Consider the following 14030-nt stretch of genomic DNA (forward strand, 5'->3'; position numbering starts at 1 on the left):
TTCCTTCATTTCTTTAATACTCTGTCAAATATCTTATTGGGATCTGGCGACTTAATAGGTTTTAGTTTATCTAGTTGTTTACTAACATGGTTACAGGTCACTAATATCTCGCTTAATCTATTTCTTCATTATCTATGTATATAGTCGGTGCCTCGGGTGTCATGTTTAAATTTTCTGTTGTGAAGACTGATGAAAAATATCTGTCTACATTATTGCCCATTTCTCCGTCATTATCAGTTAGCTTACCGGTATCTGACTGTAATGGTCAAATCTTGTCTTGTGTTTTGGTTTGGTGCATTTGGAAGAATGTTTAATATACTAAATGTTTAATAGTCCAACATAACTGATGGTTAATAGATCAAAATAACACCTACTTGATATTCAACTTTTCCTTTGGTTGATTTATCACTCCTCCAAGATGATATATCACTTCCCCAGGTTAGGATGATATATGAGTATGCTAAGAAATATCACTCTGTTAGGATGATATATGAGTATACTAGGTTATACCACTCCGCAGGATGATTTATTGAGTACTCTAGGAATTATCAATCTGCTAGGATGATGTATAACTCCCCGCAGGATGAAGATGGGGAAACATATGGCAGTAATCTTGTCTGATTTCCAACTGATAAAGACGGCGTTTAATAAGCCAGAACTGCAGGGCCGACCAGACTTCTTCACCCTTAAGATATTCACAAATTTTAAGAATGCGGGTAAGTCTCTCTATCCATCCGTCCGTCCGTCCATCCGCCTGTCTGTCTGTCTGTCTGAACTATCTATCTTTCTATCTCTATGTTTATTTGTCTATATATTTATCTATCTATATACCTGTCTGTCTGTCTGTCTGTCCATCTATCCATCCGTCTATCTGTCTGTCTGTCCGTCTGTCTGTCTGTCCGTCCGTCCGTCCGTCCGTCTGTCCATTCATCCATCCATCCATCCATCCCTCTATCTTTCTGTTCATCCATCCATCCATACAATCATCCATTCATCCATCCATTCATCCATCCATCTGTCTGTCTGTTCATCCATCCATCCATCTGTCTGTCCGTCTGTCCGTCCGTCCATCCATCCATCCATCCGTCCATCCGCCATCCGTCCATCCATCCATCCATCCGTCCGTACATCCATCCATCCATCCATCTCTCTCTCTCTCTCTCTCTCTCTTTCTCTCTATTTATCTATCTTTTCTTTATTCCACAGGTATCATCTCTTCAGTGGGAGATGTGTGGCAACAGAACAGACGTTTCGCTTTACAGCACCTAAAGTACTTCGGGATGGGCAAGTCTAAGCTGGAATCGTCTGTCCAGCGGGAAGCCCTCAACCTCCTGAACGATCTTGAGGCCTCAGTTGGCATACCTACTGAGCTCACGTGGAATATTAATATGGCGATTCTCAACGTTACCTGGCAGCTTGCGGCAGGTGAGGAATACTGTTGTGGTACTACTGGTGTTGTGGTAGTACTGGTGTAATGGCAGGTGAGGAGTACTTGTGTTGTGGTACTACTGGTGTTGTGGTAGTACTGGTGTAATGGCAGGTGAGGAGTACTGGTGTTGTGGTAGTACTGGTGTAATGGCAGGTGAGGAGTACTGTTGTTGTGGTGCTACTGGTGTTGTGGTAGTGCTGGTGTAATGGCAGGTGAGGAGTACTGTTGTTGTGGTGCTACTGGTGTTGTGGTAGTACTGGTGTAACGGCAAGTGAGGAGTACTGTTGTTGTGGTGCTACTGGTGTTGTGGTAGTACTGGTGTAATGGCAGGTGAGGAGTACTTGTGTTGTGGTACTACTGGTGTTGTGGTAGTACTGGTGTAATGGCAGGTGAGGAGTACTGGTGTTGTGGTAGTACTGGTGTAATGGCAGGTGAGGAGTACTGTTGTTGTGGTGCTACTGGTGTTGTGGTACTGTAATGACTGTAGTGTTGTGGTAATGACAGGTGAGGAGTACTGTGTTGTGGTACTAGGTGGTTGTGGTAGTACTGGTGTAATGGCAAGAGAGCACTGGTGTGTGGTACTGGTGTGGTGGTAGTCTGGTGTTGTGGTAGTACTGGTGTTGTGGTAGTACTGGTGTGGTAGTACTGGTGTTGTGGTAGTACTGGTGTTGTGGTACCGGTAGTATTGGTGTTGTGGTAGTACTGGTGTTGTGGTAGTAATGGTATTGTGGTGGTACTAGTGTTGTGGTAGTACTGGTGTTTGGTAGTACTGGTGTGGTAGCATTGGTGGTAGTACTGGTGTTGTGGTGGTACTGGTGTTATGGTAGTACTGTTGTTGTGGTAGTACTGGTGTGGTAGTACTGGTGTTGTGGTGGTATTAGTGTTGTGGTACCAGTGTTGCGGTAGTATTGGTGTTGTGGTGGCACTGGTGTTGTGGTGGTACTGGTGTTGTGGTTGGTACTGGTGTTGTGGTGGTACTAGTGTTGTGGTGGTACTGGTGTTGTGGTGGTACTAGTGTTGTGGTAGCAATGGTGTTGTGGTGTTACTGGTGTTGTGGTAGTAATGGTGTTGTGGTGGCACTGGTGTTGTGGTGGTACTGGTGTTGTGGTTGGTACTGGTGTTGTGGTAGTACTAGTGTTGTGGCGGTACTGGTGTTGTGGTAGCAATGGTGTTGTGGTGGTACTGGTGTTGTGGTAGTAATGGTGTTGCGGTGGGTGAGTAGTACTGTCATTATGGTCGGGGTATCTAGATCAGTGTTACGTATGTGTTTATATGAACAATAATTTCCTGATTTATCAAAGGCCATTTACTGCTTAGTATTGTTGGTTTACTTATACAGGTGATTCAGCAAAGAGTACATTAAATTGGAGGATGAAATCCTTGGATAATTCTAAACCACAATGTCTCTATGGTAAAATGTCAGATTCTGCATATGTCCACGTGTTCGTGACAGGTGCGAGCAAATTAAACATCGTCCAGGCATTCTGGGACGTGTCAGACAATCAATGGTACGACGTGTACAGGCCTGCATTGAGGCAGAAGGGGGCAACTTTGAACATTTCCTTTCGGTTGTAACAAAGAGGGGTCACAATGTAGAGATCTGTGAACAAATGGTTACAAAAATCTACGGGGGTTTCACTTCAAATTCTCTCTCATTAAAACAACATCTTAAATGTACTGTAACATGGACACTATGCAGAATCTGACAATTTACCATAGAGAAATTGTGGTTTAGAATTATCCAAGGATTTCATCCTTTAATTTAATGTACTCTTTACTGAATCACCTGTATAACTCATAGTTCATCCCCGACACTGTGGCCTCAGTTTGTTTACTTCTGAGGGAAGTCTTAAATATCTGTTTCGTGTACAGTCGGGGTAAAAAAGTTCGCTCCCTCCCAAACCTAAGCAGTATCGATCCCCAAATGAGATAAAACAGCACAAGGTAAGTAAGTTTCGAGATTCTATTCCCGTGACTCAGTTTCATGAAGGGGGGCGTACTGTTTTCCACAATTTATATATCAGCCGAGTGTAATATCCTGCACTGACATGCTTACATCTCACTTTATGATTCGTGGATAAAAGTCAATAAAACCATTATTATCTTCACTGTTATCTTTGATGATAATTAACCCCCACCTGTAGTACGGAGTTGTTGCTTCTTATTTGTCTATGTCTGTGTGTTATTCAATTTTCCTTCTGACTGGGGATAAAGAAATGAGTCTCGTTATAAAAATCTCAAGGGATGTTTTGAGGCCATTTTATTTATCACGAGTAAACCAAAAGAGACAGTCAGAGGCTTTTGTACATTTTCAATATTGAGATAAATATGACACACTACTTTCTTAGGATCCCAGGACCCAGGTAGAGAGGTGCTGCACTCACAGAGGGGTTCCACCAATTTGTTGATTGCCTGAAAGCAATTTCAACCTAATTGATGTTGATTTTTTGGGAGAATAATTTAGGAATGTTTTCAAGAAGAAAAACTAAATAAATGAAAAGATCTGCGTAGGCTAGGTTAAGTTAGGGTAACCTACTCTAACTTAACCCATCTCAAGTAACATCGATTATTCAAATTCGTCCGAAATCTCCTTCAAGAACATATATATATATATATATATATATATATATATATATATATATATATATATATATATATATATATATATATATATATATATATATATATATATATATATATATATATATATATATATATATTCTCGAGAATTTTTTAAAGTTTATTAATAAGTGAACGGAATCCTCTCCTAGTGTACCTAAAAAATCAGATGATGTCTAATTAAATAAACTTTAATTGTAGTATTATACGAGGTCGTTGACCACAGCCACCCTGACGTGTTCCTCAGCGCGCAGTTATAGCGTGGACGACAAGGAGATCCTGGAGTTTTTTAAGATGGTTTCTGTAAACTTCGATATCATACAAGGACCTGCAGCTCTCCTGGACTTGTACCCGTGGCTGATACACATTATGCCGACCTTCCTCAAGAACTCATGGATGAGGGTCAATCAACTGGATGAAAGCAGGGAGCGAATTCATAGTCTCCTGAAGGTGGGTTCACTTCTTAGTCGTATGACTGTCTTCGTCTTTCATTATTTACAGTATTTATATACTTTTCGTGGAATAAATATTTTGCTTGTAGAACAATATAGGAAGTGGGGGGCGCCGGTGGTAGAAGCTGTACCGCTCTTGCCTCGCAAGCAAGATGTCACGGGTTCGATTCCCGTGCCGGTGGTAGTTGTTTGGACACTCTTCCTAGTCCCCTTGGTCCCTGTTCACCTAGCAGCAAAGTAGGTACCTACTGTAAATCGAAAGTTGCGAACTCGTATTCAGGGACAAGTTGTTGGAGCTTCCAATAATTTGATGACATAAAAACCAATGACTTCAGGCTTCTACGCCCTTGACTATTCAGGTTTCTACGCCCTTAACTCATGAGACATAAGGCAAGCATGAACTTAGCATGCTTCCCTGTTGGGCGCTGTAAACGCTTCTGTGCTTCACCTTACACAGGATGTAAGAATATAAGAACATATGAAAATAAGGAGTCTGCAATAGGCCGGTTGGCCTGTGCATGGCAACTCCTGTCGAGAGTTACTACCACTCTCTATCATCCATGAATCTATCTAGCCTCCTTTTAAAACTTTCCAGAGTTCCCGCACTTACTACAAAGCTGCTAAGCTTGTTCTACTCGTCCACCATCCTATTTGTGAACCAGTTTCTTCCTATCTCCCTCTTAAACCTAAACTTATCCAACTTGAATTCGTTGCTCCGAGTCCTAACCTGCTCGGATATAATAAGAACTTTATCTATATCCCTTTTATTGATTCCTTTCACCCACTTAAATACTTCTATCATATCTCCCCGCACTCTTCGTCTTTCTAGGGAATGCAAGTTAAGTTTCTTTAACCTATCCTGATATGGAAGGATTCTAAGTCCCGGAATCATTTTTGTCATTCTTTGCTGCACCGACTCTAGTGAATTGATATCCATTCTATAATAAGGGCACCAGAACTGAACCGCATTATCGAGGTGCGGCCGACTAGCGCAAGATATAGTTGCAATAAGACCTCTGCACTGTTGTTACTTACACTTCTAGATATAAAACCCATTACTCTGTTTGCCTTATTTCGAACATTAACGCACTGTTTTCTAGGTCGTAGGTCCGGGCTTACAAGTACCCCTAGGTCTCTTTCACAAGTCGACTTCTCTAGGTTGATGTTGTTAAAGCTGTATACATTATCAGTATTTGTTCTTCCAATATTAAGTACACTGCACTTGCTGGTGTTGAATTTCATTTGCCATTTTTCAGACTACCCCTACAGTTTATTTAGATCCTCCTGTAATGCATTTGCATCCTGCCCTGAATTAATCTGCCGCCCTATTTTGGTGTCATCCGCAAACTTGCTTGTGTCACTGCTCATCCCAGTATCTAGATAGTTTATGTAGATTATGAACAAGAGTGGGCCTAGTACTGACCCCTGGGGAACCCCACTGGTTGCACGGCCCCACTCAGATTTAACACCATCTACGCTGACGCTCTGCGTTCTATTGGTGAGCCATGATTTTCTCCAATTTAAAACTTTCCTCTCGATACCATGAGCCTTAATTTTTCTCAGAAGCCTCTGATGCGGTACTCTGTCAAATGCTTTGCTAAAGTCTAAGTAAATAACATCGTAATTTTCGTCATTATCTACTACCTCGAAGACTTTCCTAAAAAACGTCAGCAGATTTGTTAGACAAGATTTTCCCTTTTTAAACCCATATTGAGAGTCGTAGATTAATTTGCTTTTCTCTAGATGCGATCGGATGCTGTCTGCTATAATTGATTCAAGAAATTTCGCCACTACTGTCGTCAAACTGATCGGCCGGTAATTTGACGCTGATGCTCTGTCTCCCTTTTTGAATATGGGTACTACATTTGCCTGTTTTCACAAGTCTGGCACAATTCCGGTGTCTCATGATTTTGTAAATAAGTTTACGATTGGTCCGCTAATCTGTTCCCTACACTCTTTCAAGACTCGAGGGAAAATTTCATCTGGCCCTGGGGATTTTGTCTTCTTTAGTTTATTTATCTTCTTAAGAACATCCTCTTTTCTGATATTGATATTCTTTAATTTCTCTTCTTCCTTTCCCTTAAATATCAGTTCCACCTCTGGAATTTAATCGCGAATTTCTTCTGTGAAAACTGATAAGAAGTAGCCTTGGATTCCCTTGCTATTTTGATTTCATAGTCTCTCTTTGCTTTCCTTACATTTTTCTTAACATTCCTAGATCGTTCGTTATACCTATTTCCGAGCTGCTCCTCCCCTCCCTTTAATTTCTTATATATTCCTTTCTTTATTCCTATGTCATGTTTAAGTTTTCTGGTCATCCACCTTGGCTCATTCTTATTTGACCTAATTTTTCTGTATGGTATATTTTGTTCTTGTGCTTTATGTAGTATTCTAGTGAATATATTAGAGTCATGATCAATTATTGTGTCATCTATGACCTCACCCCTTCCTACTGGGGACTGACGTGACTGTTCCCAGGTGACCTCACCTAGGTACCTTCTTAACCCCTGATAATCCACCAACCGAAAGTTTGGGACTCTGACCATATTGTCATTGTTTTTTGTTTCCCAATTTAGGGTGAACCTGATTTCTCTGTGATCACTGTTACCTAGTTCTTCCCCTACTGTGATATCTCTGATAATATTTTCTTTATTTGTTAATACTAGGTCTAATATATTGTCACCTCTAGTAGGTTCTGCAATTAGTTGTTTCCAAAAAAATTGTCCTGTACTGCGTCTAGGAAGTCTTCAGATTCATAGTCACCTACAATGTTGTCCCAGTCAATATTTCTGAAGTTGAAATCCCCCATAATGCACAGGTTGTTATATTTTGCTGCCCTACTCATTTCCTGCCGTATAGGCTGAGCTGCTTCTTTCCCAAGACTTGGGGGCCTGTAAATCACTCCAGTAATTAGTTTTTCTCTTCCTTCCGTGATTTCTACCCAAACAGACTCGGTTCCTATTTCACCCTTTATTGAATTATTGATACAACATTTTAATGTATCCTTGACGAAGAGTGCGACCCCTCCCCCCTTCCTACCTTCCCTGTCCTTGTGAAAAAGATTGTACCCTTCTATGTGGTGCTCTGATAAAAAAATTTTGCTCGTCAGATTCATCCAAGTTTCGGTGATTGCTATGACGTCTACATTCTCGGTACATACAACCGCTCTCAGCAAGTCTATTTTATTTATAACGCTCCTACTGTTTGTATAGTATACATTTAAACCTACCCTTCCCTGGTCCTGTTTTACCCCTTGTCCTGAGTAACTAATTTTACTTCCCAGGACTTGCTTGTTTTTTGACTCCCACTTTCCCCGACCTCTTTCTACTGGCGAAACTCCCCGTTTGGAGTGACAATTTCACGCTCCAGGGATGCAGACAACGTCTTTACCCCCTCACGAGACAAGTGTAATTCGGTACCGAAGCAGCCAACATGTGTAAGGTGAAGCACAGAAGCGCTTACAGTGCCCAACAGGGAAGCATGCTAAGGTTATGCTTGCCTTATGTCTCATGAGTTAAGGGCGTAGAAGCCTGAAGAGTCAATGTTTTATGTCTAAGCAAGTTATTGGAAGCTCCAACGTCTTGTCCCTGAATACAAATTCGCAACTTCCGATTTACAGCAGGTACCTACTTTGCTGCTAGGTGAACAGGGACCAAGGGGACTAGGCAGAGTGTCCACACAACTTCCGCCGGCCCGGGAATCGAACCCGTGACATCTTGCTTGCGAGGCAAGAGTAGTACCGTCCCACCAGCGCCCCCCGAATGACTGTTTACTCCAGCCCCACCCCGCCCCACCATCCTTACATGATAAAGGGTCAAACTCAGATAGCGCACATTAGCCGTGTCCGGCAGGCCTCTATGGGCCGGGCAAGTGATTTTTCACATTCATGTGCCCGGCACATGGTTGCGGATAAGCTACTGCAATATTTGGATAGGTAAATTCTTAGACGGAAATTTGTCACGCAGGCCCCACCTGGTTATACATGGACGGGGGTCCATGTATAACCAGGGAGTCGTCAGTCTACCAGGATTAGTGACCAAGTGCAGTTAATTTACCTCTACACAAAGTCTCCTTTCAAACGAACCACCAAACTCAGAGCCTGTCGACGTGAGTTGACAAGAGTTATGACCTTACATGACAAATGTTACCGACAGTAGTAGTGATCACCGGTGCCGCCTCCATTTCCCTACACACCCTGCAAGTGTGAGGTGAGGTGACAGGAGTTATGACATCTCATGATAAGGGAACCATTGACACCATTTAGATTGGCACAAGTGATGTGTGAGTTGATACGCGCAAAGAATTTGACTAAATTTACTGTTTTAAGATGTCTATTTAACTTTTCCCATGACAAAACTCCGGATAAGCAGGTTTACCCCAAAAAATTTGCCAGGACAAGTAAATTTTAAGTCACTTCCCCGGGACAAGTAAATGTTCCATATAATTCTGCTCAGCCTGGTCAAAACTCGTGTACCTTTTAGAGGTTCAGAGTCTTGACGGTCACTACCTGAACTACAATTCTTCTTACACAATATTAAGATGACATCTATTAACAGTTCAATCAAAATCGCCTATCTCAGAAGTAAATAGTCCTTCTTATTACCATTCTTAGTTATAAATTGTTTTTCTCATTACCAATCTCAATTATCAAGTGTTCTTCTCGTTGCCCAATGTCAGTTATAAAGTGTTCTTCTCGTTACCAATCTCAGTTATAAACTGTCCTTCTCGTTACTAATCTCAGGAGGAGTTTATGGAGAGTGTTTTCACTGAAGTACGTAACGACACGCGAAATATCCTAATAAGAATAATCTACAGAAAACCCCACATTAATGTAAAGAACTTTCTTGATAAATAATCGGAGCTCATCTCTACCATAAGCTCAGAGAGGAAACTTTGCTACATTACAGGAGATTTCAACCTTGATTTACTAAAATCCGAGACGGACACCTCAGTAATAGACCTTTTTTCTAACTGTCATTTTAAGCTCTTCTTTAACACAATAACCAAACCCACCAGAGTAACTGCCACCTCAGCCACTGCGATAGATCATATCTGGACTAACAACAGTCCTAACAAGCTTGCAAGTCGAATTATTTATAACAATATCTTATATCACTTCCCAGTTTTTGCCATGTATAAAACAGCCACGAGATATGAAAGGTCTAGTAAAGTAAAAATAAAATATAGAGACTACTGCGCCGACAATATGCTCTTTTTTGAAAACAATTTAATGAATGCTAAGTTGGATTTTGTCTATGCTTCCGACAACCCTAACATGAGCTGCTGCGACTTCTCTTGCATCTTCAATGCTTGCTTTGATAAATGCTTCCTCCTCAAGACTAAGTTAGTAAAAACTGTTTCTATCTCTAAACCATATATTATCGGTGAAACCAAGGCAATAATAAAGAAAAACACAAACTCCAAAATAAAATTTGCAAAAAGACCCATAACTTTCGGTGATGCTTACCGAAGCAACAGAAATAGAGTAACTCCAGCAGTTAGAAATGCCAGGCGTAGCTGTTATACATATACTTGTAAGCTCCAGTCAACATCAGGCAACAGTGAGAAAACCTGGAGTATCATCATTTCTATTCAGAACAGGAACACTCAACACACGGCCACCCACTCGGCTTTCATGATAAATGATACAGTTGTAACGGAACTCTCTCTGATTACCAACCACTTCAATAATTATTTTTATCAATGTTGGAAAAAATCTTGCAGAGAGCATCCCTAATCACCATGGGGAATATAGAGCCTACCTGCAAAACAGACAGCAAAATGAGCTGTTCTTATCCCCTGTCACAGCAGATGAATTGCTGACCATCATAAAAATGTCCAAAGATGCAGCAGCAGGCGATGACAATATACTAATAAGCATCATTAATAAAGTAGCCCACTTATTACTACTTGTTCTACACATTTGCAACTCCTCCGTCACTAGTGGTATCTTTCTGAATAAACTGAAAACCGCCAAAGTTCACCCATGATATAAAAAAAAACCAGAGGATAAAGGTCTTTCCAAGAATTACCGACCCGTATCACTCCTCCCAGCCTTAAGTGAGTTACTGGAGAAGCTAGCATGTAGTAGACTGAATTCTTTCTGCAGTGTCAATAACATTCTTACAGACTCTCAGTTTGGATTTAAAGCTAGAAGGTCAACTGAGAGTGCTCTGCTATCCTTTATAATGACATTTTAAACTCCTTTGATGGCAGTCAGTTCACAGTCAGAATATTCCTGGACCTCTCTATAGCCCTTGATACTGTCGACCATACCATCCTCCTGGCAAAGCTTGAACATTACGGCGTTAGGGGCTGATCCCACAATTGGTTTACCTCATATCTGTCTAATGGGAAACAGTATGTCTGCTACAATAATCACCAATCTGACTCTTCACCAGTTTTGTGTGGCGTCCCTCAAGGTTCCATTCTCGGTCCTGTACTGTTCTTGTTGTACATAAACGGTATAGTCCACTCCAACACACTCGTCAAATACAATTTATTCGCAGACGATAGTAATCTCTATGCCAGCAACTCAGACCTCCATTCCTTGATGAGATCTATGAACATTGAATTGACCAAAGTCAGGACCTGGGTAATACGTAATAAACTTAGAAAAAACCAACCACACAATCTTTCACAGAAGGAAAAATCTACCCCCAGATTTGAACCCCCTGTACCCTGGTAATACAGTCCTCAAACGTGAACATAATACTAAATTCCTTGGGGTTGTTGTTGATGAGAAACTTAGCTGGAGAAACCACATACAAGCCATTCACAGTAAATTCAATAAACAGTGCGGTATCCTGTATCACACTCGTCAGTCACTCACTCTTGCAGCAATGAAAGATATCTATTATGATCTTATTTACCAACACTTGGTACACTGTCACACACTATGGGAGCCTCTGGCTCTTCAAAAATACATCCCCTGAATGCTGCACAGAAGAGAGTTGTGTGGACAATGACCTACTTGAAAAAAATGATCGCACTAATGAACAATTTGCTAAATTGAAAATGTTAAAATTCGATGATATTAATGCCTATTGCTGTGCCCTATTTGTTTACAAATTTGTCAATCCCTTGATTGACAATAATTTTTTACAGTTCCGGAATAATCAGAGAAACAACTTAAGACACCCATCAATCTAATATCTAATATACTTTAGGATTAGGCGTGTGTGTATGTGTGTGTGTGTGTGTGTGTGTGTGTGTGTGTCTGTTCTGGGCAGCCGAAACGGCACAATCGCTTTTCATCAAACTTGGTGGAAAATTCGCAAAAAATTCGTCGAGTGGAACAAACCTGGTCCCATGTCGATGGTTTCTTTAGGAAGGCATTAATTAACCATTTTATTTACGCTGGAAAATTACCAAACTCAGTTATAAAGTGTCCTTGTTACCAATCTCAGGTATAAAGTGTTCTTCTCGTTACCAAACTCAGCCATAAAGTGTTCTCGTTACCAATCTCAGTTAGTGTTCTTTTCGTTACCAATCTCAGTTAGTGTTCTTCTCATTTCCAATCTCAGTTGTAGTGTTCTTCTCGATACCAATCTTAGTTATAAAATGTTTCTCTCTTTACTAATCTTAGTTATAAAATGTCCCTCTGGTGTCTGGTACAGGACATAATAGACGACCACTGCAAGACGCTGGATACTGATAACCCTCGGGACTACATTGATGTTTACCTCACCGAACACCTGAAAGACGACACACATCTGCCAGCCTTGGGTCACCAGGATATTCTCACCAACACAGAATGTGAGTAAATATATATAGAGATGATGTTAATTTGTTGGTTCACATCCGGGACAGTGAACAATTACCAACAATCACTTTCTATCACCACCCAGGACAGTGAGCAGGTATCAGTGAACATTTTCCACCACCATCCTGAACAATGAATAGTTACTATGGATCACTTTTTACAAGCACCGGACAGTAGACAATCCCAGCAATCATTGTCCAGGTTACTACCCTAGTGTAGATCGTCACTTAAATACAAATCACTTAAGTCTTTCAAATATATCAGTATTTATTAAATTCTTAATCCCAAGCTCTCCCAACAAAGGTCAAGTTAACAGGAAAAAACCTAAACTAGTCAATAAAAATATGAACATTTATTAACTTATTCCCACCACCACATATGTACGTAAAATAACACAAATAACAATAATAATACGTCAAGTGGCTAAGTAAGTGGCTAAGTAAGAACTGAAGGTCCAACAAGATCACACAAAATTCATATCAAGCAAAACGAATCTCAATTGTCAAATGCCAACTCCCAAAACACCAGAGAGAGGGTATACTACTTAACTTAAGACAGCTGTGCCTAGGCTGACTAGAGCAGTGGTTCTCAACCTTGTTTGCCCCATGCACCCCTTTCACCATATGTCAGAATGTCATTCCCCCCCTCCTTTCCAAGATTGTCTGCCTCAAAAAGTGCATTCCAAATAATATGCATATAATACTGAAAATCCTTTATTTTTTCCATATTAGTACATATACATTTACAATTTTACATAGATTATTTTTATAGTGGAGTTTTACAAATTAAATGCCAATTGAAAATGTTGATGGATTTATAAAACTTGAATAAAAGTAAAATAGTTTTTTTTATTTATAATGAATTACTTAACAGACCAAATTGAAGCATAATGCAATAAACAAAAAGTTCAATAGAATACCAGGATATTGTAAATTTGTAATTTATTTTATTCAGATGAAGATTACAGTCAATGAGAAACCTGTGATTGTTTTTTCTTTGCCAATTCTGGGATACGCGGAGGAGTGCTTGAAAGGGCACAACGCAGGTCATTTTCTACCTCTAATCTACTACGTTGCTTCGTTTTAATTTGCAACAGAGTTGAAAAGCCTGACTCACAAAGATATGTCGACACAAATGGAAGCAATGCACGGATAGCTCTTTCTGCCACTTTTGGGTAGGAATCGCACATCAAGGGCCAAAATTCTGTGATTGATTTCTCATCGAACATATCTCTTGCTCCTGAATCAGTTCCCCCCGCCCCTGAAAACCTGAATTCCCCCCCTGGGGGGAATTCCCCCCTGGTTGAGAACCCCTGGACTAGAGTGTACCAGTAGTGACCGACGTCACCTCTCTACTGCCAAATACTGAAGTACTGTATCCTGATTAGTCAAAACATAAACTTTATCTAAATTACCTATTGACATTAGTTCCACTTATCTAACCTATATACAAACACAATACAATCAAATATAATACACTCAGATATAATACACAATGTAATAAAGAAAGTTAATCCTTTATGATGAATCATTCAGTGTGGGCGAGTAATGAGCGAAACTGCTCCAGCTAACTACACACCATCTTAACCAACGTATTTCCTACCAAAAACAGAAATTTATGGCGGACACTCGTAGCAGTCCATCACTTGTTAATTAAGAGACTTGGCCACACACTACCCTAGTACCTACTAACACCTACAGTCGTGTTATTGTACAGCAATATCTGGCCCCGTGCTGTCGTCCATGTCTCAACTTCACTTTCCTTG

At 40.5% G+C, this 14030-nt stretch overlaps 1 protein-coding gene across 2 annotated transcripts in view; it reads left to right on the forward strand.

The window, feature by feature from the left end:
* The window catches only part of LOC121857091 (cytochrome P450 2L1-like), a 45080-nt gene that overhangs the window by 23888 nt on the left and 7162 nt on the right, over window positions 1-14030 (forward strand). For both annotated transcript variants that reach the window (XM_042352952.1, XM_042352953.1), the window contains exons 4-7: window positions 583-716; window positions 1207-1425; window positions 4296-4498; window positions 12120-12258. In XM_042352952.1, coding sequence (XP_042208886.1) covers window positions 583-716; window positions 1207-1425; window positions 4296-4498; window positions 12120-12258 — 695 coding nt within the window. The remainder of the gene's footprint in view (window positions 1-582; window positions 717-1206; window positions 1426-4295; window positions 4499-12119; window positions 12259-14030) is intronic.

This window comes from Homarus americanus, unplaced genomic scaffold (genome assembly GCF_018991925.1).
Source record: "Homarus americanus isolate GMGI-L3 unplaced genomic scaffold, GMGI_Hamer_2.0 scaffold20465, whole genome shotgun sequence".
Classification (NCBI taxonomy): Eukaryota; Metazoa; Arthropoda; class Malacostraca; order Decapoda; family Nephropidae; genus Homarus; species Homarus americanus.